Raw genomic sequence first — 25,004 nt, forward strand, 5'->3', positions numbered from 1 at the left:
GGTCCCCTGCTCCCGCCATATCTGCCCCTCCCATTCACTGTGCTGATGGAAAATTCCTCCTCCGGGTGGTCCTCCAGCCCCTCCCCAATCCCTCGACCTGCACCCTCCAGATCGTCCCCCTGTGCCGGGCTTGGCTCTGACCTTAGTGGGTTCATCCCCCCAAACCCCTTGGTCTTCCTCCCGGTTCCCCTTAAAAAATCATTATTCCCATCCCTCCTCCCGGGTCCCCTTAAAAATTTCATTAAAAATTTACGTAGTAAACCCCTCAACCCCCTCTTCACTGCATGCCATCTCTCGGGGTTCCAAAACCCGTCATCAAGATAGGCCCTCGATAACATGGAGGGCCAGGCCCGCAAGAGGGGGGAGTCTTGCAGTGCGAAGAGATCAGCGGATGAATACATCTTAAGGTTCCAAAAGTCTGTCTGGGGAAGATGGAAAGAGGCCAAGGATTCTTAATGATGGTTTAAAGAAAAAGTCCAGGGGAGAGAGTCCACCATTTCGGCCGGGGTCAAACCGGACTCCACTGTCCTCCCACGACAGTGGAGAGGAGTCTCAGGCAGCTGTCCCAGAGTCAATGACCTGGTCACCCTCTCACGGTGGCCAGTGGCAGCAGGTCTTATACAGTGGCAGCTGCAACAAAGATGACTCCCTCGGTGCCCCTGCCCAGGTTCACATCTCTCCTCACAGCAAATGGATGTAAATGTCAATAGGGCCGATGGAATTGCCGGAAACCGGGGTCAGCTGTGGGCATACAAGGAGCTATTAAGTCCGGGTGCAAGAAAAATCTGGTCGGGGAGATAGTAGTCCAGGCCGCGCCCACAAACCAGGCTGCGGCGGAAAAAAGAAAGAGGGAAGGAAGGGGGGGTGGAGACAAACCAAGAGGGGGGGCGGGACAATCCACACCATCTTCCACCACTTCCCAGCTCCCCCAGTCTCCACCAGATCTTCTTCCCCCACTTAACTCCCAGATCTTCGATAAAGCCTCCAACCAGAGAACTCCAAATCGATGGTTTGCACTCTCTCCTCCACAGCTGACAATAGACCTAGTTTGTACAGGTCTAGATTCGAAGAGATTCAGGCGGGGCCTTGCAGGCCTCCCTCGGCGTCGTCCCAACGGGCAGCATTTTACTTGTCGCCACCGCAGCCCTACGTCATCGTCGCTGCTGGTAGCCCCGAGCTTCCCTTCGCGGGGGGGATGCTCCACCATCGTCACCATACCCCCCCCGTTCCGGCCCCTGCTGATCGACCACAAGTTCTTCCAAAGGGGGGGGGCAGCGATGCTCCAACACTCCATCGCCATCGCCACCACACTCCCACCCCCATTTCAGCCGGCACAAGGGGACCGCTGGGGTGACGCCAAGGCAGGAAGCACCGCCCGGCCATACCTGAACCTCCTGTCAGCGTCGCCACAATCCCGCGGCGCTCTTCGGGTCCATACGGCCACATGAATGACCCAGGACAGCCGAAAAGATCACAACAGGCTGTCCTCAGTATTCTCTTGCTGGGCCGAGGGCTCACAGATAGAAAATTCAGCCCTCGAGGAATCCAAAACGGCCCTATGTTGCCCCAGGCATCAGGAGCCTCAGTCACAAACCGCCATCTTCGGGCATGCGCAGAATTGATCAAATTCAAGTTGTCTGCCATTATGCTTGCTTTATTTAGCTGAGTCTAAGAACAGAATGGACAACTCTGTAGGGGACACAATATGTGGAGAATGATTGTGTATAGGAGTGCTGTGCTGTGGGAAGGAGAGAGAGAGAGAGAGAGAGGATGGTCAGGCCAAGCTCTGTGCAGCAAGTCAGAAATTTCATAGAGACAAATGCAAAGTTCTTTACAAAGAAAACAAAATTCAAATGCAAAGATATACCGAGCTCTTGGTAATTGAGGTTGTGAAAGTATCTTTGGAACAATAGTTGATTGCAGAATTATTACCGTATGAGCTAGCTGTGTGATGTGGCATCACAAAAATCATATTGCAATTTTAGATTGCATCAAGAGGTGCATCGTTTTCAAGTCATGAAAAGCAGTGGTTTCATTCCCTTTTGCTTTGGTCAAGGTACAATATTGCAATCTCATTTCCCCAATATCTATTCAGCTAGTAATTCTGTCAAAAAAGAAGAGCAAGTTAAACTTTTTTGGGAGAAATCCATGTGGTGCTTGTTACATTCTTTTTCAGATACTCAGACCATTTAACAATCTACTCAAAGGCATTGTCCATTATAGAGGTGAAGCTAACAGGTATGTAATTTCCGAAGTCCTCTTTCTTTCCCCCTTTTGAAGATTTGTTATCCTCGAGTCCACTCCCTTTTTCCATGCAACAGATCCATAGCCTCTTTGCCTTTTGGTTGGTGTCTGAGGTTCTGGGAGGGAAACATTAGAAGACCAAAGTGACCAAAGAAGTGGTTGGCTTTGCTTCATTGTTCAGGGAGCCAAATGTTGACAAAGCTTTAATTTGCATTCCTGCATGGAGTAGGATGGGATGATATCAAGGAACCCTTCCAAGTGTAGGATTCTATGAAGAAGTTGGAATGTGATGATCACTAAAAGCCCACATAGGTTTTCCCAAATGTGCTTTTTCAGGAGGCAACTGGACTTTCTTGTTTTTTCTTTGAAGACATTTTGCTTCTCATCCAAGAAGCTTCCTCAGCTCTGAAAGGATAGTGGGGAATGGAAGGATTTCTGCAAGGAATATAAATCTTTCCATTACCCACTATCCTGTCAGAGCTGAAGAAGCTTCTTGGATGAGAAGTGAAACGTCTTCAAAGAAAAACAAGAAAGTCCAGTTGCCTCCTGAAAAAGCACATTTGGCACAACCATGATCTGGATGACTGAAAATCTCTACAGACTTCCAGCATAGGTTTGTTAAAGCAAAGATCATGCAAGAGAAACCTTATTGCCTTCTTTGACAAAATGACTATAATAATGGATCAAGGAAATGCGGTGAATATAATTTACTTGGACTTCAGTAAGGCATTTGATAAAGTAGACCACAATGTATTACTTGACAAGATAGAAACATGTGGGTTAGACAGCATCACTACCAGATGGATTTATAACTGGCTGACCAACTGTACTCAACGTGTAGTCCTTAACGGAACTGTATCTACATGGAGGGAATTATGCATTGGAGTACCCCAAGATTCTATCTTAGGTCCAGTACTCTTCAATATCTTCATCAATGATTTAGATGAGGGAATAGAAGGGGAACTCATCAGATTTGTAGATGACACCAAGCTGGCAGGAGTAGCCAAGACCTATCTTCTGGATAGGTTCAAGATACAGAAGGATCTTGATAGACTTCAACACTGAGCCCTATCTAACAAAATGAAATTCAATCGTAAGAAAAGTAAAGTTCTACGTTTAGGTAAGAAAAACTAAATGCACAGGTATAGAATAGGTGGTACCTGGTTCAATAGTAGTAAATGCAAGAGCGGACAATCACTTAAATATGAGCAGCTGCAAAAAAGCCAATATAGTCCTAGGCTGCATTAATAGAGGTATAGAAGCAAGATCACACAAAGTGTTAATACCAATTTATAATGCCTTGTTAAGACCACACTTGGAATATTGCATCCAGTTTTGGTCGCCATGATATAAAAAAGATGTTGAGACTCAAAGAAAGACTGCAAAGAAGAGCAACAGAGATGATTAGGGGACTAAAGACTAAAACATATGAAGAACGGTTGCAGGAATAAGGTATGCCTAGTGAAAACAAGGACTATAAGTAACATGATAGCAGTCTTCCAATATCTAAGGGGCTATGACAAAGAAGAGGGAGTCAACCTATTTTGCAAAGCACCTGAAGACAGAACAAGAAGCAACGGATGGAAATTAATCAAAGAGAGAAGCAACCTAAAACCAAGGAGCAATTTCTTGATAGTTAAAACAATTAATCAATGGGACAACTTGCCTCCAGAAGTCGTAGGTGCTCAATCACTGGAAGTTTTTAAGAAGAGATTAAACAACCATTGTCTGAAATGGTATATGGTTTCCTGCTTGACCAGGGGGTTGGACTAGAAGACCTTCAAGTCCCTTCCAACTCTGTTATTCTGTTAAGATAAAACAATGACAGTATCACCACCAGATGGATTTGTAATTGCCTGACCAACTGCACTCAAAAGGTAGTCCACAATGGAGTACATGATGTAACCCGTGTGGTACCTTCAAGTTTCAGTCTTAGGCCCAGTACTCTAAAGATCTACATGAGGGGATGGAAGGGGAACTCATCAAATTTGCAGACGACACCAAACTGGGAGGAATTACCAACACTTTCGAAGATAGACTCAATATTCAGAAGGATCTTGACAGAATTGAATATCGAGCCCTATCCAAAAAGATGCAGTTCAATGGTGAGAACAGAAGGTCCTGCACTGAGTCAGGAACCAAAAGCTCAGATATAGAATAGATGGTTAGCTGATTGAACAGAGGGACCTTGGTGTCCTTTTGCACCACTACGTAAGTATGAGCCAGCACTGTGCTGCAGCTGCCGAAAGAGCCAACGCAGTCCTAGGCTGCTTCAACAGAGGGATAGCATCAAGATCATGAGAAGTGAGAGTACTGCTTGATATTGCACTGTTAAGACCACTCCTGGAATACTGCATCCAGTTCTGGTCTCCAAAGTTCCCAAAAGATGCAGAGGCCCTGGAAGGAGTGTAGAGAAGACCAATAAAGATGATAAGGGGTCTGGAGGCTAAATTGTATGATGGATGGCTAAGAGAACATGGTATGTCTAGCCTAACGAAGAGAAGGATTAGGGTGACATGACAGCTGCCTTCCAGCGTTTGAGGTGCTTTGACAGGGAAGAGGTTTATTCTCAAAAGTCCCTGAGGGCAGGACAAGAAGCAATGGGTAGAAGTTTGCTAAAGAGAGATCCAAACTGGAACTAAGGAGGAACTTGTTGAGAGTAACAACAATTAATCAATGGGACACCTGGCCTCCTGGAATTGTGGGTGCTCCATCACGGGAGGTTTTTAAGAAAGGATTGACAACCATTTGTCCAGGGTGGTATAAGGTCTCCTGCCTTGGGAATGTGGTTGGACTAGAAGACCTCCAAGGTACCTTTCAGCCCTGTAATTCTGTGAATGCTAATCCGCATGGTTGGTAGCCGCTGAATTTTGGGGCTCAGCAAATTTTGTGGCACAGGTCTTGGGTCTGCATTGCTTACCTTTACTTGTAAGTCAATAAGTAAAAATAGGGATTGGCTTTTCTCTGTTTCCTTAATCAAATAAATATACTTGGGGAATTTTACAGATCATATGTAAAATAGGCAGCAATGGAGAAATTTGAGTCGTTGTCCTGTAGTGACACATAAGATCTCTGCACCAACTCATTCAGCTGCAGGGACTGATCTCCAGATGACAACCATCTGTCTGGAATACTTTCCGGATTCCCGCACTGAGCAGGCTCTTGCAATACTTTTTTTTTTTTTTTTTTTGCTGCATTCCCATGACATGGCCTTTGTTTCATCATCCCACCCCAGTCTGTGAGTGAGGCAGCCTCCAGACTTTAGCCACGCGGCTGCAAAAGCAATGTTCTCCCATTTCTTCTGGCAGCATCCAAGAGCAGCCTGTCTGGGAAACCCATTAGGCTTTGACTCCCATTTCCTTGGAAGGAAGTCAGGTCACTGGCAGAGGTAATAGGACAGAAATCAGCAATGAGGATGCTCATATAGTTTTCTGTCCACTCAAGTATGGGCCCAGGATGCCATCGGCTCTTTCTCATGGGCCAGGCAAGGTTCTTTTCTCCAAATCTGACCCAGAAAAGGATACTATAAGATAAAATCTACTGCCCCAAGGCTTAGTTTTGTGGTGACATCATATTCAAGACAAAGACTGATGGATTTCTATGATCTCTCATTACAGAATGATCTCTCATTCATCAGTCTCTTTAAGGTGGGCTAGAGGTAGAGAGACAGTGATTTTCACAGATGGGAGACTCCTTTTGGACTTAGGTTAACAGTATTCCAGAAGAGCATCAACCATGTTCAAAAGCAGGTTGGAAGAACAACCAATGAATACCGGGAGCCATGTTTCCCTCCTGCTCCAATGTGCAGCCATTGCCCTGTGAGTGTCGGTCAGGGAGATAGCCATCCCTGAAGGAGTTGAGACGGCATTTATGGCTGATTGGCTGATCACTGCAATCTCTCAGGAGAAAGGAGAGATCATGGGATTTCCCACTTGTACTCTGGAAAGCTTCTCCTGGTGAATAGATTGGAAGAGCTGAGGTTTTTGTGGTTGGTGGGGAGTGGAGCAGCTGGGAATTGAGGAACTGGGCCTGGCTAGTCTAGTGAAGAGAAGGACCAGGGGAGACATGATACCAGTCTTCCAATATTTGAGGGGCTGCTACAGAGAGGAGGGGGTCAAGCAGGAGTTGGACTAAAAGACCTCTGAGGTCCCTTCCAACTTTGCTATTCTCTCTCTCTCTCTCTCTGTTCTCTCTGCTCTCTCTCTCTCTTCTCTCTCTGAATTCCATCTATGTCCACAACTGTAATGCAGCCTACATGGACGTAAAGCTTGGTCAAGCCTAATTTCTAATCACTTTTTGAAATATTGCTTTTTATTGCTTTTTAATATTAAAAACTATCAGAATGGCAAGTTTGATGGCATTCACTGGATTTCTTTCAATTCTTAATCACTGGAATTTTCAGTGTGACTTTTAAGTGTGATTTAGCAATTTGGGGGAGTAAATGCGTCTGTTGTTTTTGGAAAGCTATAAATGGACTAGAATTGACTTCAAATGGGATTTTCAAATTAACTGAATGAATCCTCCCCATGGGAAAATGGTTTTGAATTCTGAAAAAAAAAAAAGATAGGATAGGACCTTGAATTTTGAACTACAGAACAAACTTAAAGGAAATAAAAATTATATTTAATGAAGAATGCCAATCTGATTTGTTAACACATAATGGAGAGAAATACCTTAACCCAGAAAGTACTGAAGGATATATGTGAACAATGGACAAGTTAATTTCAAGAATGCCTGCCATTATAGACAGATTCTGTGTGAATGATGTTAACACAGGTATAAAATAGGTAGTACCTGGCTCAATAGCAGAAACTGTGTGAGGGATCTAGGAGCCCTGGTGGACAACCATTTAAGTATGAGCCAGCAGTGTGCTGCAGATGCCAAAAAGGCCAATGCAGTTCTAGGGTGCATCAACAGAAGGATTCTGTCTAGATCACGTGAAGTGTTAGTACTGCTTTATACTGACTGATAAGACCACAGTTGGAATACTGTGTTGAGTTCTGATCACCACAATACAAAGAAGATGTTGAAATTCTAGAAAAAGTGCAGCAAAGAGCAACAAAGATGATGTGAGGACTGGATGCTAAACTATATGATGAAAGGTTTCAGGAACTGGGTATGTCTAGTCTGACAAAGAGAAGGACTAGGGGTGACATCATAGCATTCTTCCAATATTTGAGGGGCTGCCACAGAGAAGAGGGGATCAATCTATTCTCCAAAGCACCTGAAGGCAGGACAAGAAGTATGGAACAGATGGAAGTTTATCAAAGAGAGATTCAACCTAGAATTAAGAAGAAATTCCCTGTCAGTGAAAACAACTAATCAATGGAATGGCTTGCCTTTACAAATTGAGAGTGCTCCATCAATGGAGGTTTTTAAGAAGAGATTAGACAGCCATTTGTCCAGAATCATATAGGGATTTGGATTAAAACACTTCCAAGGTCCCTTCCAACTCTTTTATTCTGTAGGTTCTACTGGATAAGACTGAAATAAATTTGAATGTGGATTTTAGAATGACAGGCTATAAGAATAAACTGAGAAAAATGAAATAATGTATAAATAAAAGAAACCAATGGGTGTTGTAAAATTAAAAGGCATGTACAAACAACCAATCAGGAGAGTGACTTCTATAATTTTCCTATATTAGATTTACAAAACAGATCTGTAAAAGTTTTGAAAGACTTAGTGAGAAAGGACAAAGAAAAAAAATCACAGTCTAGGATATTATTTGGAGTAATTAAAGATTAAAAGTAAAAGGAAGGAATATAAAGTTGGTTTATGTTAGATATAAATGCCTAACACGCATTGACCATGGCATGGCAGGGGTTAACATCCACCCATCAGACCCTTCTCCTGATCCCTCCTTACCTTAGCTCCGCCTCCCAGGTATAAAAGGTGTTGTCCAGGGGTCCCAAGCTCACTCCAGATGATTACCTGTAATAGTAATCATGATATAAATAAAGATACCTTGAATCAAGCTTACCTCGTGTTGGAGTCATTGGGTTAGATCCTTGGAAACCTATAACAGTTTATTTGATCAAGATTAAAATAGATGATGTTGTTTCTGATTACCCTTAATTCTTTTCCTACATTCTTTTTTCTTTTCTGCATTTTTTATTTTTTCTTTCTATACCTTTTTTGTAGCTTGTATTAACTGCTTATCTGTACAACTGAGATACTTAATAAAAATATTTGGAAAACACAAGAAAAACTGTAAATTGCTCACCATTTAAGAAAGACCTATCTTTAATTTGCATCTTAATTCTACCTTTATTACTATGACAAGCATAACTACCTCATCGGCACTCCAGGTGTCTATTATGGAAGGACTAAAAGTCTGTAGAGATTCTCCAGGTCATGGTTGCCCCAAAGGTGCTCTTTCAGGAGGCAATTGGACTTCCTTATTTTTTCTTTTGGAGATGATACTACAGTACTACAGGAACCAGGAGCACCACTCAGGTGACCCTAAGGACACAGATAAACCTCCAAGTGCTCCAATGACCCTCTAAAAGGATGCAAATGACCAGCTGTCTGCAAGGAGTATAAATCCTTCCATTCCCCACTAACCTGTCAGAGCTGAAGAAGCTTCTTGGATGGGAAGTGAAACGTCTTCAAAAGAAAAAACAAAAAAGTCCAGTTGCCTCCTGAAAAAGCACCTTTGGGATTATGCAAGGACACATGCATGTGTTTCAGTTCCCAAAAGGATCAGTCAACCAGCCTAAAAATGGAACCAATATTAAGTTTGGTCCAGAAATTCCTTGTCTAAGATCATCATCTTCAGCTAACTCAGAAAAAAATGTCAAAATTATGAGCTTGCAGCAATCTCAGTCTCTGCTAAACTCCTCAAGAAAAAACTGCTCCCTCTGAAGCTGACCATCTGGGAGAAGTGGCTTGTTTGTAGACATGGATCAAAGGTCCAAAGTGCAACAAACCCATGGTTTGGCCTGTAATGAAGCCAGATACCAGACCCAAAACTTTCTTCCCGATAGGCTTTCAGTTAGAAAAGGCATCTCAGCTGTTGCTGGAATGCAGTTACTTGTGTGATCTTCAGGTCATGTAATATAAAATTAAAGAGGTTTAATTTTTAAATTTCCTAACAGTGCAAGTTCACGCCGTGTACTTCTTCCTCTCCTTCTCTGGGTGACGGCAGGCCCTCCCTAGGAGGCAAAGGCAAAACCACTGGAAAATGTTGCCAAGAAAATTGCAGGGTTGCCAGGAGTCAACACTGAGTCAGATCAAACAAAACTAATTCCATCGTGTTCAGAAAAAAGGAGATAGAACATAGTATACAAAATAATAGCATTGGAAGGGACCTTGGACGTCTTCTAGTCCAACCTCTTGCTCAAGCAGCACACCCTATACCATTTCAGGCAAATGGTTGTCCAATCTCTTTTTGAAAGCCTCCAGTTAATGGAGGTCCCACAAGGCAAGCTACAGTATATCATTAGTTGGTTGCTCTCATCATTAGGACATTTCTCCTTAGTTCCAGGTTACTTTTCTCCTTGGTTAGTTTCCAGCCATTGTTTTTGTGTTGCCTTTTGATGCTTTGGAAAATAGTTTGACTCCCTTGTCTTTGTAGGAGCCCCCCAAATATTGGAAGACTGCTATCATGTCTCCCTTAATCCTTCTTTTTATTAGACTAGACATACCCAATTCCTGTAGCTATTCTTCATATGTTTTAGCCTCCAGCCCCCTAATCATTCTTGTTGCTCTTCTCTGCACTCTTTCTAGAGTCTCAACATCTTCTTAATATTGTTGTTATGTATGTAGATTTTGGGCGGGCAGTTTGAACTAACTGACCGTCAGCTGATTGGCTGACCACCACAGCTGCAAGGTATATAAAGGGAGCTGTTTCCCCTGGTCAGTCGCTCGGTTCTCACCCTACAATAAAGAGTTGTTGTCACTCACTGCCTGGCTTGCTGCGTCCTCATTCACCCAACCTAACATTGGCGACGAAGGTGGGATCTTGAGGCCAGAAGCCACAGAAAGAGCTGAAGTCATGAGCCGACAAGAGAGCTGCAAACCCAAATCCAGCCAGGCGAGCGAGCGGAGCACTGGGAGAATCTACCGAAGATGTCTACATACGTGCCGCCAGTGCCTTTCAACCCTGCAGAAGAAAAGTGGGGATCCTACATGTCCCGCTTTGAATGCTTCCTCGTGGCCAGCGACCAGCAAGGGCTGCTCGACGTACGGAAGAAAGCCCTGTTCCTGAGCCACTGTGGAGCCAAGGTGTTCGATATGGCTGAGGCCCTGTCGGAACTGAACTCAGTCCACACCATCTCGTGGCAGACGCTTCAGACACTGCTGAAGGACCACTATGCCCCAACGCCATCGAAGTACGTCCAACGGTTCGACTTCCGGCAACGGCTGCAGCAGGAGGGAGAATCGATCAGCGAGTACGTTGCTGCCCTGAGTAAGGCCGCAAACCAGTGCGAGTACAGAGACCTCAATGAGATGCTACTAGAGCAACTAATCTGCGGAGTGAGAGATATTCGCTTGCAGAGGAGGTTGCTCGCAAAGACAAATCTCACGCTACACATCGCACTGGACGAGGCAAGGGCTCAAGAATCCTCATCCAAGGCAGCCGAGAGACTACAGGGGACGTCGCAGAGCAGAATGGCACAGAAGTCAACCCCGGTTCACCAGAAAAGTGTGGGAACGGGGAGTGAGGGAGAGTCAGACGAAGAGGTCTACAGGACCGAACAGTAGCGGCAGAACCGGCAAGGTCAACGAGATGCCTGTGTGAGTTGTGGGGGACCCCATCCGTGCCAGACCTGCAAGTTCCGAGACGCCATTTGCCGGCAATGCGAGCAGAAGGGGCACATCGCCAGAGTCTGCAGAGCGAAGCAAAACCACCATTACAAGCCACGGAGCAACGCTAGCCAATCAGAGATGGCGCAGTGGACAAGAACCAATCAGAAGGGCGGCTACCAGAAAAGCGCGAAATCTGAGGATCTCGAGGCCTGCACCATCCGAATCGGCTGGACCTGCACGTCCCCCAGGGAGAAGACCTACACGACGGTCGGCATCGAGGGGCAGAAGTGTGTAATGGAGATCGATACTGGATCCCCCATTACCATCATGTCCTGGGACAAGCTAAAGAAGGCTGTCCCCAGCATCCAGAGATGGCAACTATGGCACCAGCGGCTGGGACTGCGCGATTACCAGGGGAACTGCATCCCCGTGGAAGGAATCGGCGAGTTCCAGGTAGAGTACGGGGAATTCCGGGAGAAGCTTCCCCTCACCGTCGGATGGACTGGTTCAGAGCCCTGGGCATGGGATTCACCGGAGTCCACAATGTGTGAAGCACCCTGAAGGACGACCTGATGCAGGAGTTCCAGGACGTGTTCGACGAGCGGGTCGGCAAATATGTGGGGACCCCACCTCATTCAACCTCAACCTCAACATTGCCCCCATCAGGCTGAAACCAAGGAGGGTACCATTTGCCCTAAAGCCAAGATTGACGTGGAATTGGACAAATTGATAAAGCAGGGGGTGTTAGTATCAGTCGATCATGCTCGGTGGGAGACCCCAATTGTGACCCCCGTTAAGCCGGATGGGTCTGTGTGCATCTGCGCTGACTACAAATGTACGATCAACAAGTCCCTGCAGCAGAGCGCCTATCCGGTTCCGATCGTACATCACCTTCTGCATTCCCTAGGCCCAGGCAAGATTTTTGCTAAACTCGATCTTGCATAGGCGTACCAGCAGCTGCCGGTAGATGGCGCTACCGCAGAAGCACAAACTATAGTAACGCATAGAGGTGCCTTCAAGTGTATCAGACTCCAATTCGGAGTCAGCATAGCTCCAGGACTATTCCAGAGCACCATGGAGCAACTGTTACAGGAGATCCCCAGGGTGGTCCCATATTTCGATGACGTGCTTGTTACCGCAGAAGACGAACAGCAGCTTGGGGAAAGGCTGAGACAAGTCCTAGGGAAGTTCAGGGGTGCAGGACTCAGGGTCAAATGCAACAAGTGCATGATCGCAGTCCCTTCCGTGGAGCTCTTGGGGTAGACGGAACCAGCATACACCCCACCAAAAGCAAGATTAGGGCAATCCGAGAGGCTCCCACCCCCAAAGATAAGGTGGAACTACAAGCCTTCCTGGGACTATTGAACTTTTACGCAATTTTTCTAAGGGACAAGGCAACAGTAGTGGAGCCACTACACAGACTGTTGGCAAAAAAGTCCAAATGGGTTTGGGGGAAGGCTGAAGCTACAGCATTTGCTGCTGTAAAGAAACTCCTGTCGGCCGAGAGTTTCCTAATTCAATACAATTCTATGCTTCCCTTAGTGCTAGTCTGTGATGCGTCCCCAAGAATACCTGTTCAGCAGAGACTTCGTACTCATCACAGACCATCGCCCCCTTCTGGGTCTCATCGCAGGGGACCGACCCACCCCGGCAACCCTATCTCCCAGGATGACACGCTGGGCCATCTTCCTGGCAGCATACTCCTATCGCCTGGTACATCGACCAGGGGTGAGCATGGGCAACGCCGATGCCCTCAGCCATTGCCCATTACCAGACAGGATAGAGGACCCCACACCCGGAGTTCCAGTCCTGCTGATTGACATCTTGGACTCGGGGCCCATCACTTCAGCAGAGGTAGTGAGAGCCTCAACCAGAGACCACGTGATTAGGAAAGTAACAAGTTGGGTCACGAGGGGGTGGCCGGAAAAGTCTAATGGCAGGGAATTCAAACATTTCACAAACAAAAAGGGCGAGCTGACAATGCAAGGGGGTTGTCTTTTGTGGGGCAATCGGGTTATTGTTCCCTTGTGTCTAAGGGAAAAAGTCTTAAAGCTGTTGCATGAGGGGCACCCCGGGATTGTAAGAATGAAGGGGCTAGCTAGGAGTTATGTATGGTGGCCCCTAATGGATAAAGACATCACTGAGTGGGTGGGGAAGTGCCAACCCTGCCAAGAGTCTAGGCCAGACCCTCCCCACAGCACCAGTCACGGAATGGGAACGGCCCCAGGGTCCCTGGTCCAGGATCCACATAGACTTCGCTGGCCCATTCCATGGGCAAGTTTTTATGATCATAGTGGAGGCCTTCTCGAAGTGGTTGGAGATCAGACTCATGAAAACCACTACCACCGACGCCATCATTAGGGAGCTAAGGCAGTTGTTCGCCACCATGGCCTACCGGACACCTTAGTCTCAGATAATGGGCCCCAGTTCACGGCCACGCAGTTTGAGGGATACCTAGCAGAGTTGGGGATCAGACATGTCCTCTCCGCCCCATTTCATCTGGCTAATTATGGATTGGCGGAGAGATTTGTGAGAACTACTAAGGAAGCCATCTCACGCCTAGGCCCCGGGGACTGGCAGGAGAGGATAGATAAATTCTTGATGGCCCAACACGCCACACCATGCACTGCCACAGGCAGGAGCCCGGCGGAACTTCTGATGGGGAGGAAGCTCCGAGGAGTCCTAGACAGGCTACACCCCAGTTATTCCCCTGACAGTTTCAGAGGGGCAGAAAAAAGACTGAGGGAGTTTACAATAGGGATGCCAGTCTTCACTAGGAATTACGGGAACGGACCCCTCTGGGAAACTGGGACAATCATAGAGGTAACAGGGCCCAAGTCATATAGGGTAGACATGGGAGATGGGAGGATTTGGCGCTGACACATTGACCAGCTACAGAAGCGTTGGACCGCCGACACAGAAGACGCATTTGACGAACCGCTCCCTAACTACCACCAGGACTCTCGAACTAACTCAAACCTGAGTCTAGCGGAGGACTTAGCTGTCGGCCCCGAGATCCAGCGCTGCCCCATTGCGGAAGATTGACCAGCCGCAGAAGTCGCCGCCCACAATGAATTCTCGGAGGTTCCATTGGCGGAGCAGGGAGAAACAGGGAGTTCCTCCGACCTGCTCGATGCCACACCTCCGACTGAACTGCGCAGGTCAACTAGGGTGCAGACACGCCCTGGTCACCTGAGAGACTTTGTATGCTAATGTCCACCCCAAGTGACTTCTGGGAGGGGAGGAGTGTTATGTATGTAGATTTTGGGCGGGCAGTTTGAATTAACTGACCGTCAGCTGATTGGCTGACCACCACAGCTGCAAGGTATATAAAGGGAGCTGTTTCCCCTGGTTAGTCGCTCGGTTCTCACCCTACAATAAAGAGCTGTTGTCACTCACTGCCTGGCTTGCTGCGTCCTCATTCACCCAACCTAACAATTGTGGTAACCAGAACTGGATGACTGCAGTATTCCAAGTGTGGTCTTACTAAGACATTCTAAAGAGGTACTAGAACTTCACATGATCTTGATTCTATCCATCTATTAATGCAGCCTAAGATTGCATTTTGGCTGCTGCCACACAAACTTCTGGCTCTTATATAAGTGATTGTCCACTAGGACTCCAAGATCCCTCTCACGGTTGCTGGCATTAAGCCAGGTTTGACCTAGTATGCACCTATACATTTGGTTTTTCTTGCCTAAGTGTAAAACCTTACTTTTATCTACATTGAATTTTATTTTGTTAGATAAGGCCCAGGATTCAAATTTGCCTTCTGAGGTGTGGGCTATTTCTGCTAGCTTACTGTAGTGTTGTCTGCAAATTTGATGAATTCCCCTTCTATTCCCTTGTCTAGATCAAACCTTGGGATACCCCACTGCTTACCTCCCTCCATGTGGATGTAGTTCTGCTGAGGATTACATGCTGGGTACAGTTTGTAAGCCAGTTACAAACCCATCTGGTGGTGGTGCTGTCTAACCCACATTCTTCTAGCTTACCCAGAAGTAGATTGCGATCTACTTTATCAAATGCTTTACTGAAATCTAAGTATACTATGTCCATGGCATTTCACTGATCCACTAATTTAGTCATTTTGTCAAAGTATGAAATAAAATTTGTTTGGCATGATCTGTTTTTGACGAACTTGGTAAACTTTACATCTTGTAAACTGCACAATTTGTTGCACAAACTAAGGAAAATACCCAGGAAGATAAAGATAATGATGACTATGATAATGCAAAGCAAAAAAGTTCAGACAAGCTCGTGGCCTCGGAGTACTGCACCTCATATTTCTTCCAAGAGTTCCGGTTATGAAGGCATGTGTTTTCCTCCAGCATTTTTCCCACAACAGCCCTGTGGCTGAGAGACTGGCCTAAAGTCACCCAAGGAGTTTATTTATTTATTTATTTATTGGTTCGATTTATATGCCGCCCTTCTCCGGAGACCCAGGGCGGTTTACAGTGCGTTAAGCAATAGCCTTCATACTTTTGTATATACCTGCTTAGTAGGGCTTTCGGGGCCCCCAAGCGGTGTTCTTTTTTTATACAAAGTCAGTTTATTGCCCCCACAATCCGGATCCTCATTTTACCTACCTCAAAAGGATGGAAGACTGAGTCAACCTTGAGCCTGGTGAGATTTGAACTTGCAGTAATTGCAGGCAGCTGGTGCTACTTAACAGCACTTTAGTCCACTACGTCACCAAGGCTCATTTTGTTTTCCTAAATGAGGGTCAGCCTGAACTTTGGGCTTCCCATTGTTAGTCCAACACCTTGAACATTACACATCGCCTCGAAGACAATGAGCGTTCTCAGATGCTTCCTTGATGCAACGGCTTTTTGAGGGAGAATTTCAATATTCTAGCTTTTTGGTATTTTAAATACTTGATAATTTAGCATTTAGGTCTTTTAGAGTTTCTTTCATAATATTTTAGTATTGGATTACATGCATTTTTATTCAGTTCATCTTGTTTTTTTGTTCACCCATTAGTGATTTTTTTCTCTTGTATAGTAGTATAGCTGTTAGGCAAAATTTTGCTCAGTCACCCTAAGAAAGGATCTGATCTTTTTGATGGGATTTTTTAATAATTTTGTTGAGGGACTGCAGAATATTTGGGTCCCGCAGCAACTGGTGAAAGAATGATTTATAGTAGAAAGATGCTTTTGTTGGAACTGACCAAACTTTTGTTGGAATAAAAGCAATTTAGAAGAAGTGGCAGATTTTTGCAGCAGCTCAAAAATCTGTAACTCAGCAAAGAGACAAAGGGGTGTCACTTTGAACCTGCTGACTGAAAATAGGTGACTGACAAAGAGGCTGTCTAAATCTAAAAATTCATTTTGAAATCTTCAATCGAAAATGGTCAGATTGATCACTTGAAAATACTGACTTGTTTGAAGAAAGCAGTTCAAATTTGGCAGGTTCACTTCCAATTTTTCGGAGTAAATGCTCCCTCCTCTCCCCCCCATCCCCTCCCCCCTCCAACCACATAATACGATACTCAATGTTTTCGTGGTCTCCTTCTTGGCAAGAGCACCTCAAAATTGCGAGTGCTGCTTAGGAGGAAAAGTTTGTTTTGCCATTGCAGATGAGTCCTGGCTGGAGTGCTTTCCACGAAGAAGCCTGCCGCTTCTGACAGCCAAGGCTGGGGGAATCCCTGCTGCTGGCACAGCCCCGGGTGCTGAGCCTCTGCTCCTAGCCACCACATCCCACTCCGCTTCTCTGCTCCTGCACCTCCTACAGCCCCGTCCCTCCCACTTCCTTTCGAGAGCTGCTTCTGTCAGGAGTGGGAAGAGACTTGTGGGATAAGCAGGCTGCTTTTCACCGAGTTGGACCTCTGCTTGGCTTTGGAGCCTTCTGTGCATGGTCTGACCAGGCAGCACTGGACGTCTCTGGGTTCCCCATGGAGGCCTGCCGAGGGGTGGTGGTGGCCTGGGCTCTTAGCCTCCTGACAGGTAAGCCTGCCTAATCTCTGGAGCCTCCCATGAATCTTGCCAAGAAGACCTGGCTGGGAGGGAGAAGGTGATACAGGTGGCAGGAAGGTGGGTTTGCTTGCTCGGTTATTTATTCCCTGACAGATGCCTCTCCACGAGGCTTGAATGAGATGCTCCTTTTTTTTGCAAAAGGCAGAAAGGGGAAAGAGGGAGCTACTTCTCCTTCTTTTTCTCCCTCTTTCTTGCATTGCAGCTTTGGCGTTTGGCAGCTGGACCCCATTTGCGATATTTCAATTTGTTGCTTTTGATACTTTCCTTGGCCAAAGGAGGGAAAGGATGGCGTTCTTAAATGCTTCTGCTCATTCAGAGTCTGGGTCCTCACTGGAGGCTTTTAGGTTAATAAAATTTGCCGGAGCCACCTTTTCAGGGTCTCATGATTCTTTTTTTTTTTTAAAGAGGCAGCTTGGCCCCCACATATGGGTTCGATGCACAGCTGAAGGCAGCGTATTAAGTTACAGAGGAGGGAGGAGAGGGTGAAATTTCAACTTATTATTGGCCGCGTTCCTGCAAATTTAAACACCATTGTATAGCCTGGGCTGGGGCAGGCGGGGTGTTCTGGCTGAAAGCAGAACTTTCTTTCTTTCTTTCTTTCTTTCTTTCTTTCTTTCTTTCTTTCTTTCTTTCTTTCTTTCTTTCTTTCTTTCTTTCTTTTCTTTTCTTTTCTTTTCTTTTCTTTCTTTCTTTTTCTGTTATATTTGACATCTCTTTGTGCTCAGTTTCAACTCAAGGAGCAAAAACACCGTCTTCTGAGACTTTAGAACAAAAGGGGTGGAAAATTGTCTTCTGCACACGTGGTGGTTTTTGGAGAAGGTCTGCTGTTTGTATTTGTGTGACTGATTTGAAACGACCCCTCATTTTTTACCAGGCTGAGGAGAATTTGAAGGCTGAAGCACAGCAAATTGTGACTTAGAGAGGGACTGAGCTTCCACGTGGACAAATGATTGTGTTTTGCTTGCCACCAGGCTGATTTCAGGGTTGGCCTTTTTTCTCCTGGGGCAGCAATTCCGCAGATTCAGTGTTTAAAGACGTTGCACTGTCACCACCACAGTAACAATTAGACCGAGTTGCATTTACATTTTAAGCTTATGCGTCATGCTTAGTGTCTGGAGATGCATTATTTCAAGGGATCGATTAACAGGGTGTAAGTCTATTTTTATTTTGCTCCCCGTTTGTTACTACATTCACTTTGTGGCACCTCTGGGAGCCCCAGTAGAGCTGACTGTAAAGGCAGAGTCACCAGGGGCCACCCAGGATCGCTCAAGGGATTGTGGACTGGGCTGTAAGGTTGATAGAATCGGTAGTGGATGGCCTATGTCCTCATTCGTATAGATGTTCCGGGTTGAAGAAAATTGGGCAATCTGCTGTAATATTCCTACCTAGTAATTTTTTCTCCTCCAAGTTATTTAGGAATGGGCTTCTCAGAATTTCCCTCTTTAGAGCAGAATTTTTCAGCCTTGGCCACTTGAAGATGTATGGACTTCAGCTCCTAGAATTCCCCAGCCAGCCATGCTGCAGTTCTCACATCTTCTAAGGCTGAGAAACACTGCCTTAGAAACTTAAATCCAACTTCTTTGTTTTATTCAATTTGCATACCCACCCATCTGAAACCAGTGACTTAGAAACTTACATCTGCAGGACTAACCCGTGTTAATTGTTGGCTGCATACTTTTTCAGCCCCAATAAAACATCTTATATATCAAACTTCCCAGTCCACTTCTGCTTTCCTGTCTCTTTCAATAATTAGGCCTGCTTGTGCATTTGGGGGAGGAAGAGACCCACAGAGAAAGGACTCCTTTCTCATGCATTACAATGACTGGAACTGTGGATGGTTCTTTTGAGAACTTCTACCCCAAATGTCCTCCCTTGGCATTGCTTGTTGGGCATGGGGAGGTCTTGGTGATCTTTGTGGTTCCCTCCAGTGAGCAGGGGAAGAGCTTCAGGGAGAGTCTGAAGAGGTATGAAAGGAATGAAGAACATATCTAAAGCAGGAGCGAGTTCCAAATCCCGTTGCTACCGGTTCACTCGTGCACACATGCAGCTCTTCTGCGCATGCACAGAAGCGTCCGGGCAGGTGGACAGAGCCTCCTGCTGCCACCGCTACCAGTTCGCCCAATCCGGTGTGAACTGGTAGCAACCCACCACTGATCTAAAGGGTTCTTTTAATGAAGAATGAAGGGATGTAAATTGAAGGATCTCCTCATAATCCAATTTATGGGAGAAATAAAACACACAGAGAAAAAGTATCTGATTTTATGTTTCTTTTGACCACTTCAATAAGCTCCAACTATTATCATTTAAGAAATTCTGGTATAGGACTTGGGAGGTGATCATGAGTTGTAAAAAAGGTATCCAGGGCTCATTCCCTCTACCCACTTGTCCAGGGGTGAAATCCAGCAGGTTCTGACAGGTTCTAGAGAACTGGTAACGGAAATTTTGAGTAGTTCGGAGAACCGGCAAATACCACCTCTGGCTAGCCCCAGAGTGGGGTGGGAATGGAGATTTTGCAATATCCGTCCCCCAGGAGTGGGGTGGGAATAGAGATTTTGCACTATCCTTCCCCTGCCATGCCCACCAAGCCACACCCATCAAGCCACACCATGCCCATCAAGCCACACCCACAGAACTGGTAGTAAAAAAAATTTAATTTCACCACTGCACCTGTCCTAGATCATAGAATCATAGGACTGGAAGACACCTGGGAGGTGTCTGTCCAAGGCAGGAGTCCTTATATCTAAACCATAGGATGAATGGCCGAGTGAACTAGGTATGTCTAGCCTAACCAAGAGAAGGATTAAGGTGACATGATAGCAACCTTCTAAAACTTGACAGGCAGTGATAGAGATGAGAGTTGACTTATTTATTTATTTATTATTTATTAATCAAATTTCTATACCGCCCTACTCCCGAAGGACTCAGGGCGGTGAACAGCCAAGATAAAATACAGATAATACAAATATTAAAAAAATCCCTTAAAATTATTAAATATTTCGACTTGTTCTCCAAAGCATCAGAAGGCAGGACAAGAAGCAATGGGTTGAAGTTCATAAAAAGAGATATAACCTGGAACCAAGGAGAAATTTCCTGACAGTGAAAGCAATTAACCAAAGGAACAGCTTGCCTTCCATAATTGTGGGTGCTCCGTCAGTGGAGGTTTTCAAGAAAAGGTTGGATATTTACTTGTCCTGGATGGGATAAAGGCTTCTGCCTTGGGCAGGGAGTAGAACTCCCTCATTCTGTCCATCTGTTTGAATGAAGGGCCATATAGACTGTTGCTGTTGGCATTGTTTCTAAGGTGGCAACCTTCAAAGGCCACCAACTTAACCTCTGCTTCTCAATGTCAGCAACTTTAAGGCCATCTGCAGAATTCTGGGAGTTGAAATCCAGATGTCTTAAAGCTGCTGAGGTTGAGATACACTGATCTAAACACACAGCTGGGGCAGACTATTTTCTCCAGTCGGGAGACTCAGGCCTGCCAGTAGCAAAGTCAGCAGCAACCACTGCCATCTGGCTGATCCCAGCAGCCCCTCCTGCTCACCACCCACCTCCAGCCCCCAGCCCAGGCACCTTTTCCCTATGCTGCGTTTCTCCCACTGCAGTTTTTCTTGTAATATATTTGCAGGGTAGATTCTTGGGTGCTGTCAAATATTTTTTGCAAAGGAGGAGGAAGAAATTTATTTAAATATGTCAAGCTATGGTTTGCCTGCCTGGCTTTTTTGTGCCAAAATGACGGAAATAATTATACATTCATATTTTGGTGGTTTGCTGGCAGGTTTTGGAAATGCTAATTCTTGACATTCCAGAGAATGCAATAAATAACGCAAATACTTTACGGCAGTGTTTCTCAATCTTGGCAACTTTATGTTGCATTGACTACAACTCCCAGAATTCCCCAGCTGATGTGGTTTTAGGGAATATATATATCAGGGTTGGGAGATAAATATTTCTAAAACATTTGTTGAAAATAATGTTTACACAGAAGTAAAATTATGGACCATATGAGCCTTAGAAATTTCTTTCATTCTCAGGAATTATTTATTTTTATTAATTAATGTATTCATTTTATTTGTATATATTGCTGAATTGGAAAAACTCAGGGGGCTGCCCTGTCGAAGACCCTTCCCAGCCAGGAGTAAAAGCAATTAATAACCTATGAAGTAACATCTCAAAGAAAGTCCTGAAATAGCAAATGGGGAGGGGGGAATTTTATGTGGTCTAAGGCAAGAGGTGGCTCCATCTGTCCAGATGGAAAGACTGCCCTCTTCTGCAAAAATTCAAGGCAAAAAAAGGTGAATGGGGTTTTGATCTAAATATTCATCCAAAACTTACTTTCAGAGAAAGGGATTATAGAAGAGTAAGAGGGGCACAATGGGAACTACACCAAGCTGTTTTAGTGTGCTCATGGCTGCCAGTGCCAGCACATTGGTTTAATGTGTATGCTTACTCTCTTCTAATCCTTTCCCCTCCAATTAATGTAAATCCAAACATTAATTTCCTTCTTCCTCATTATCTGGCACTGGGTGAGCATTTCAAAGGGCAAGGGAAGGTAAGCACAGTTGTGGTCGCTTAATTTCCCACTTAACAACAGAGTTATTGGTCCCAATTGTGGTTGTTAAATGAGGACTACCTGTATTTTTTTAATCCTAGCTTTTAGGATGCTTGACATCACTTTTCTTATTTCTCTTACCTTGCCAAAATTACCAAATCTCTTGATTTTCCATGGAGGTTTTTTGCATTGAAATCTTTGTCATTTTGATTAGGTTCCCTGGCTTCAACCAAAATGTCTTCTTAAGATGTTTACCCTCTTTAAACCTGGAAGGAGGATTAGGCTTTTCCCGGATATCTGAGTCCTGCAGGTGGGAATCACTCTCCCCATTTGCTCATCTCGCAGGGGATTTGAGTGTTAATCCACTTTAAGATATTAACATATTAACGGAGTTGGAAGGGACCTTATAGGTCATCTAGTCCAACCTCCCACCCAAGCAGGAGGCCCTACACCATTTCTGACAGATGGCAGTCCAGTCTCTTCTTGAAAGCCTCCAGTGATGAAGCTCCCACAACTTCTGAAGGCAACTTCTGTTCCATGGGTTGATTGTCCTCACAAATTCCTCCTTATTTCCAGGTTGAATCTCTCCTTGTTCAATTTCCATCCATTGTTCCTTGTCTGGCCTTTGGGTGCCTTGGAAAATAGCTTGATTCTCAGAGAGCTCTTTGCCCAGAGGTGGGTTTTAGCAGGTTCTGACCAGTTCTGGAGAACTGGTAGCAGAAATTTTGAGTCGTTCGGAGAACCGCTAAATATCACCTCTGACTGGTCCCGACCCCATCTATTCTCTGCCTCCCGAGTCCCAGCTGATTGGGAGGAAATGGGGATTTTGCAGTAACCTTCACCTTCCACGCCCACCAAGCCACGCCCACAGAACCGGTAATAAAAATTTTGAAACGCACCACTGTCTTTGTCCTGATGCTGAGCTGGCCCTTTAAATCACAAACTAGGCCCAGAGGAGGTCACCTGACCCCCTGACAGCCAATAAAGGAGAAGAAGTGAACTCTCAGATTTGGCGGGAAAGGGCTGGGGGCCCTTTGAGAAGCAGTTGGAGTCTGGCTGAGGGAAATTCCCTCAGCCAAGTGTTGTGGGCCTGTAGCCAGAATTGCATTGGGGTTCCCCCCCCATTTTATATTTTTTAAACTATGTTTTTGTGCCACCATGTGAAACCATGTCTTTCCTTGGGCACCTTTAATAAAATAAATGTATGGTTTTTGTTTGTATGTATAAATAATGGTTTTGTCTTGTGTTGATTATAATTTGAAAAATTAATAAAATTTATTTTAAAAAATAAAATAAATAAAATATATTTTTATTCATTGGTGGCCTTCTCCCCTTCTCCCTGCTTCAGCTGGGCTGAGCGACTGACCCCCCCCCCAAACTTAGGTTTGATTTCCCTTCCCATAGTTTAGCTAGACCCGGTTGTGGTCAAAATTCACCCCTTCAGCCTGGTTAGAGTGCTTTCCTTTTTAAAGGGCATTTTGATATACTGATAATCTATCACTGATGGCCTGTGGTTTGTTTCTTGTCTCTGGAATCAAAAGCAAGTTTGATTCTGGTGGTTGTGGAGCGGCAATGCAGGGAAGAATCAAATCATTCTAACAAAATTACTGTAAATCCACTGGCACAGCCTTCCAAAGCAACATCGGCTGTAAACAGAGACTTGGCAGGTGCATGGAGAGGTTGTAAGAGAGTTATTTGAAGTTTATGGTCTACCCAGCAAGGGGTTAAGGTTACACCCTGATATCATAAAGCTGCTTTTTCAAAGGACAACTGGACTTCCTTTGTTTTTGCTTGAGGATGTTTCACTTCTTATCCAAGAAGCTTCTTCAGTTCTGACTGAAAGTAAAACACATCAAGGAAGCCCTCAGAACTTGTGGCTATTCCAACTGGGCCTTCATGAAATCCAAAAAAAGACCCAGCAGGAGCAACAGACAAAGAAGGGAACAATAAACAAAGCAACGTTGTCATCCCATACATTGCAGGAATATCTGAAACCTCAGGAGGATTTTCAACCAATACAACATACATGCACACTTTAAACCCAAGAATACACTAAAGCAGAAGCTTGTCTATCCCAAGGATAAAAGATCCAGACACAAACTGAGCAATGTGATATATGCAGTACAATGCAGCAAGATGTGCATTGGAGGAACAAAATAACCACTCCATAAATGCATGGCACAACACAGGAGAACAAACCCATCAGAACAAGATTCAGTGGTCCATCTGCATTTGAAAGACAAAGGTCATTCTTGAAAACAGCAAAGTCCACAATCGGGACAGAGAGGACCCCTGGTTTGAAAGAGGAGTCAAAGAGGCCATCTACATTAAGATTGAACAGCCCTCTTTCAACAGAGGGGGAGGGATAAGACACCACCTATCTCCTGTTTATAACCCCATCCTTTCTGCAGTTCCAAGAAGGTTCCACATCATTTTTTTTTTAATTTGATTTATATGCCGCCCTTCTCCGGAGACTCAGGGCAGCTTACAATGCGTTAAGCCTTCATACTTTTGTATATTTATACAAAGTCAGCTTATTGCCCCCACAATCTGGGTCCTCATTTTACCTACCTTAGAAAGGATGGAAGGCTGAGTCAACCTTGAGCCTGGTGAGATTTGAATTTGCAGTAATTGCAGGCAGTTGATGTTAATAACATGCTTTTAGTCTGCTGCGCTACCAGGGCTCTTTCCACTATCCAGGTGACCCTGAGGCAAGTGGCCTCAATGACTCTCAGAAAGAGTGCTAACCACCAGATGACTGCAAGAATATAAATCCTTCCATCTTCCACATTCAGTCAGAACTGAAGAAGCTTCTTGGGTGAGAAGCAAAATGTCTTCAAGCAAAAACAAAGAAAATCTAGTTGCCTTTTGAAAAAGCACCTATAGGACAACCATGACCTGGATGACTGAGAATCTCCATAGACAGTCATACCCTGATAGTTCTGGTCTGGGAAATTGAGGTACCCTTTGCCCATTTTTCAAGAGGATTAACAAACTGGTTGAAATGGACAATTTGGTAGGAAAAAATCAGTTACATGAGACTGGTTTTTGTCAGCCCTACAAGTTAGAGTAGATCAGGTAGCTGATGCCATATAGGTCAGGACCACTTTTATTGTAACAACTGTAAAACAGAATCTGAATACATTTTCCTCCTTCCTCTCTTTATCTTCATGTGAATTGGAATGAGGCTTATCTGAGATGTTTTCTCATATTTTCTTCTTGGCCCAAGCTCAAGATCTTCCTATCTGAGCATTGCTTTGGTGGTAGTGTGAGAGATGTGCTTATCTTGAGCAGAAATATCTTTTTGAAAAAGACCCATGCAGGGCTGTCCACAGGGTGGGGATGTGTGGTTAAAAATCATCTAGATGGCCCTCCTCTTTTTAATGTCTTTTAAAGCAAAGGGGGAAAAAGGAAAAACCATTTGATCATATGGTCACAACTGCCATATGCACTTTTTCAACTCCTTGTGAATGACCTTG

The 25,004-nt window shown here is 45.0% G+C and overlaps 1 protein-coding gene across 2 annotated transcripts in view; it reads left to right on the forward strand.

The window, feature by feature from the left end:
* The first annotated feature begins 16,569 nt into the window (after positions 1–16,569).
* The window catches only part of ITGA11 (integrin subunit alpha 11), a 121,494-nt gene continuing 113,059 nt past the window's right edge, over positions 16,570–25,004 (forward strand). The window contains exon 1 of one of the 2 annotated variants that reach the window (XM_034435488.3): positions 16,570–16,943. In XM_034435488.3, coding sequence (XP_034291379.2) covers positions 16,892–16,943 — 52 coding nt within the window. In that variant the 5' untranslated portion in view covers positions 16,570–16,891. The remainder of the gene's footprint in view (positions 16,944–25,004) is intronic. The other variant, XM_087877910.1, reaches the window with a different exon arrangement.

The sequence above is a fragment of the Pantherophis guttatus genome, chromosome 13 (assembly GCF_059756535.1).
Source record: "Pantherophis guttatus breed Tessera chromosome 13, ASM5975653v1, whole genome shotgun sequence".
Classification (NCBI taxonomy): domain Eukaryota; kingdom Metazoa; phylum Chordata; class Lepidosauria; order Squamata; family Colubridae; genus Pantherophis; species Pantherophis guttatus.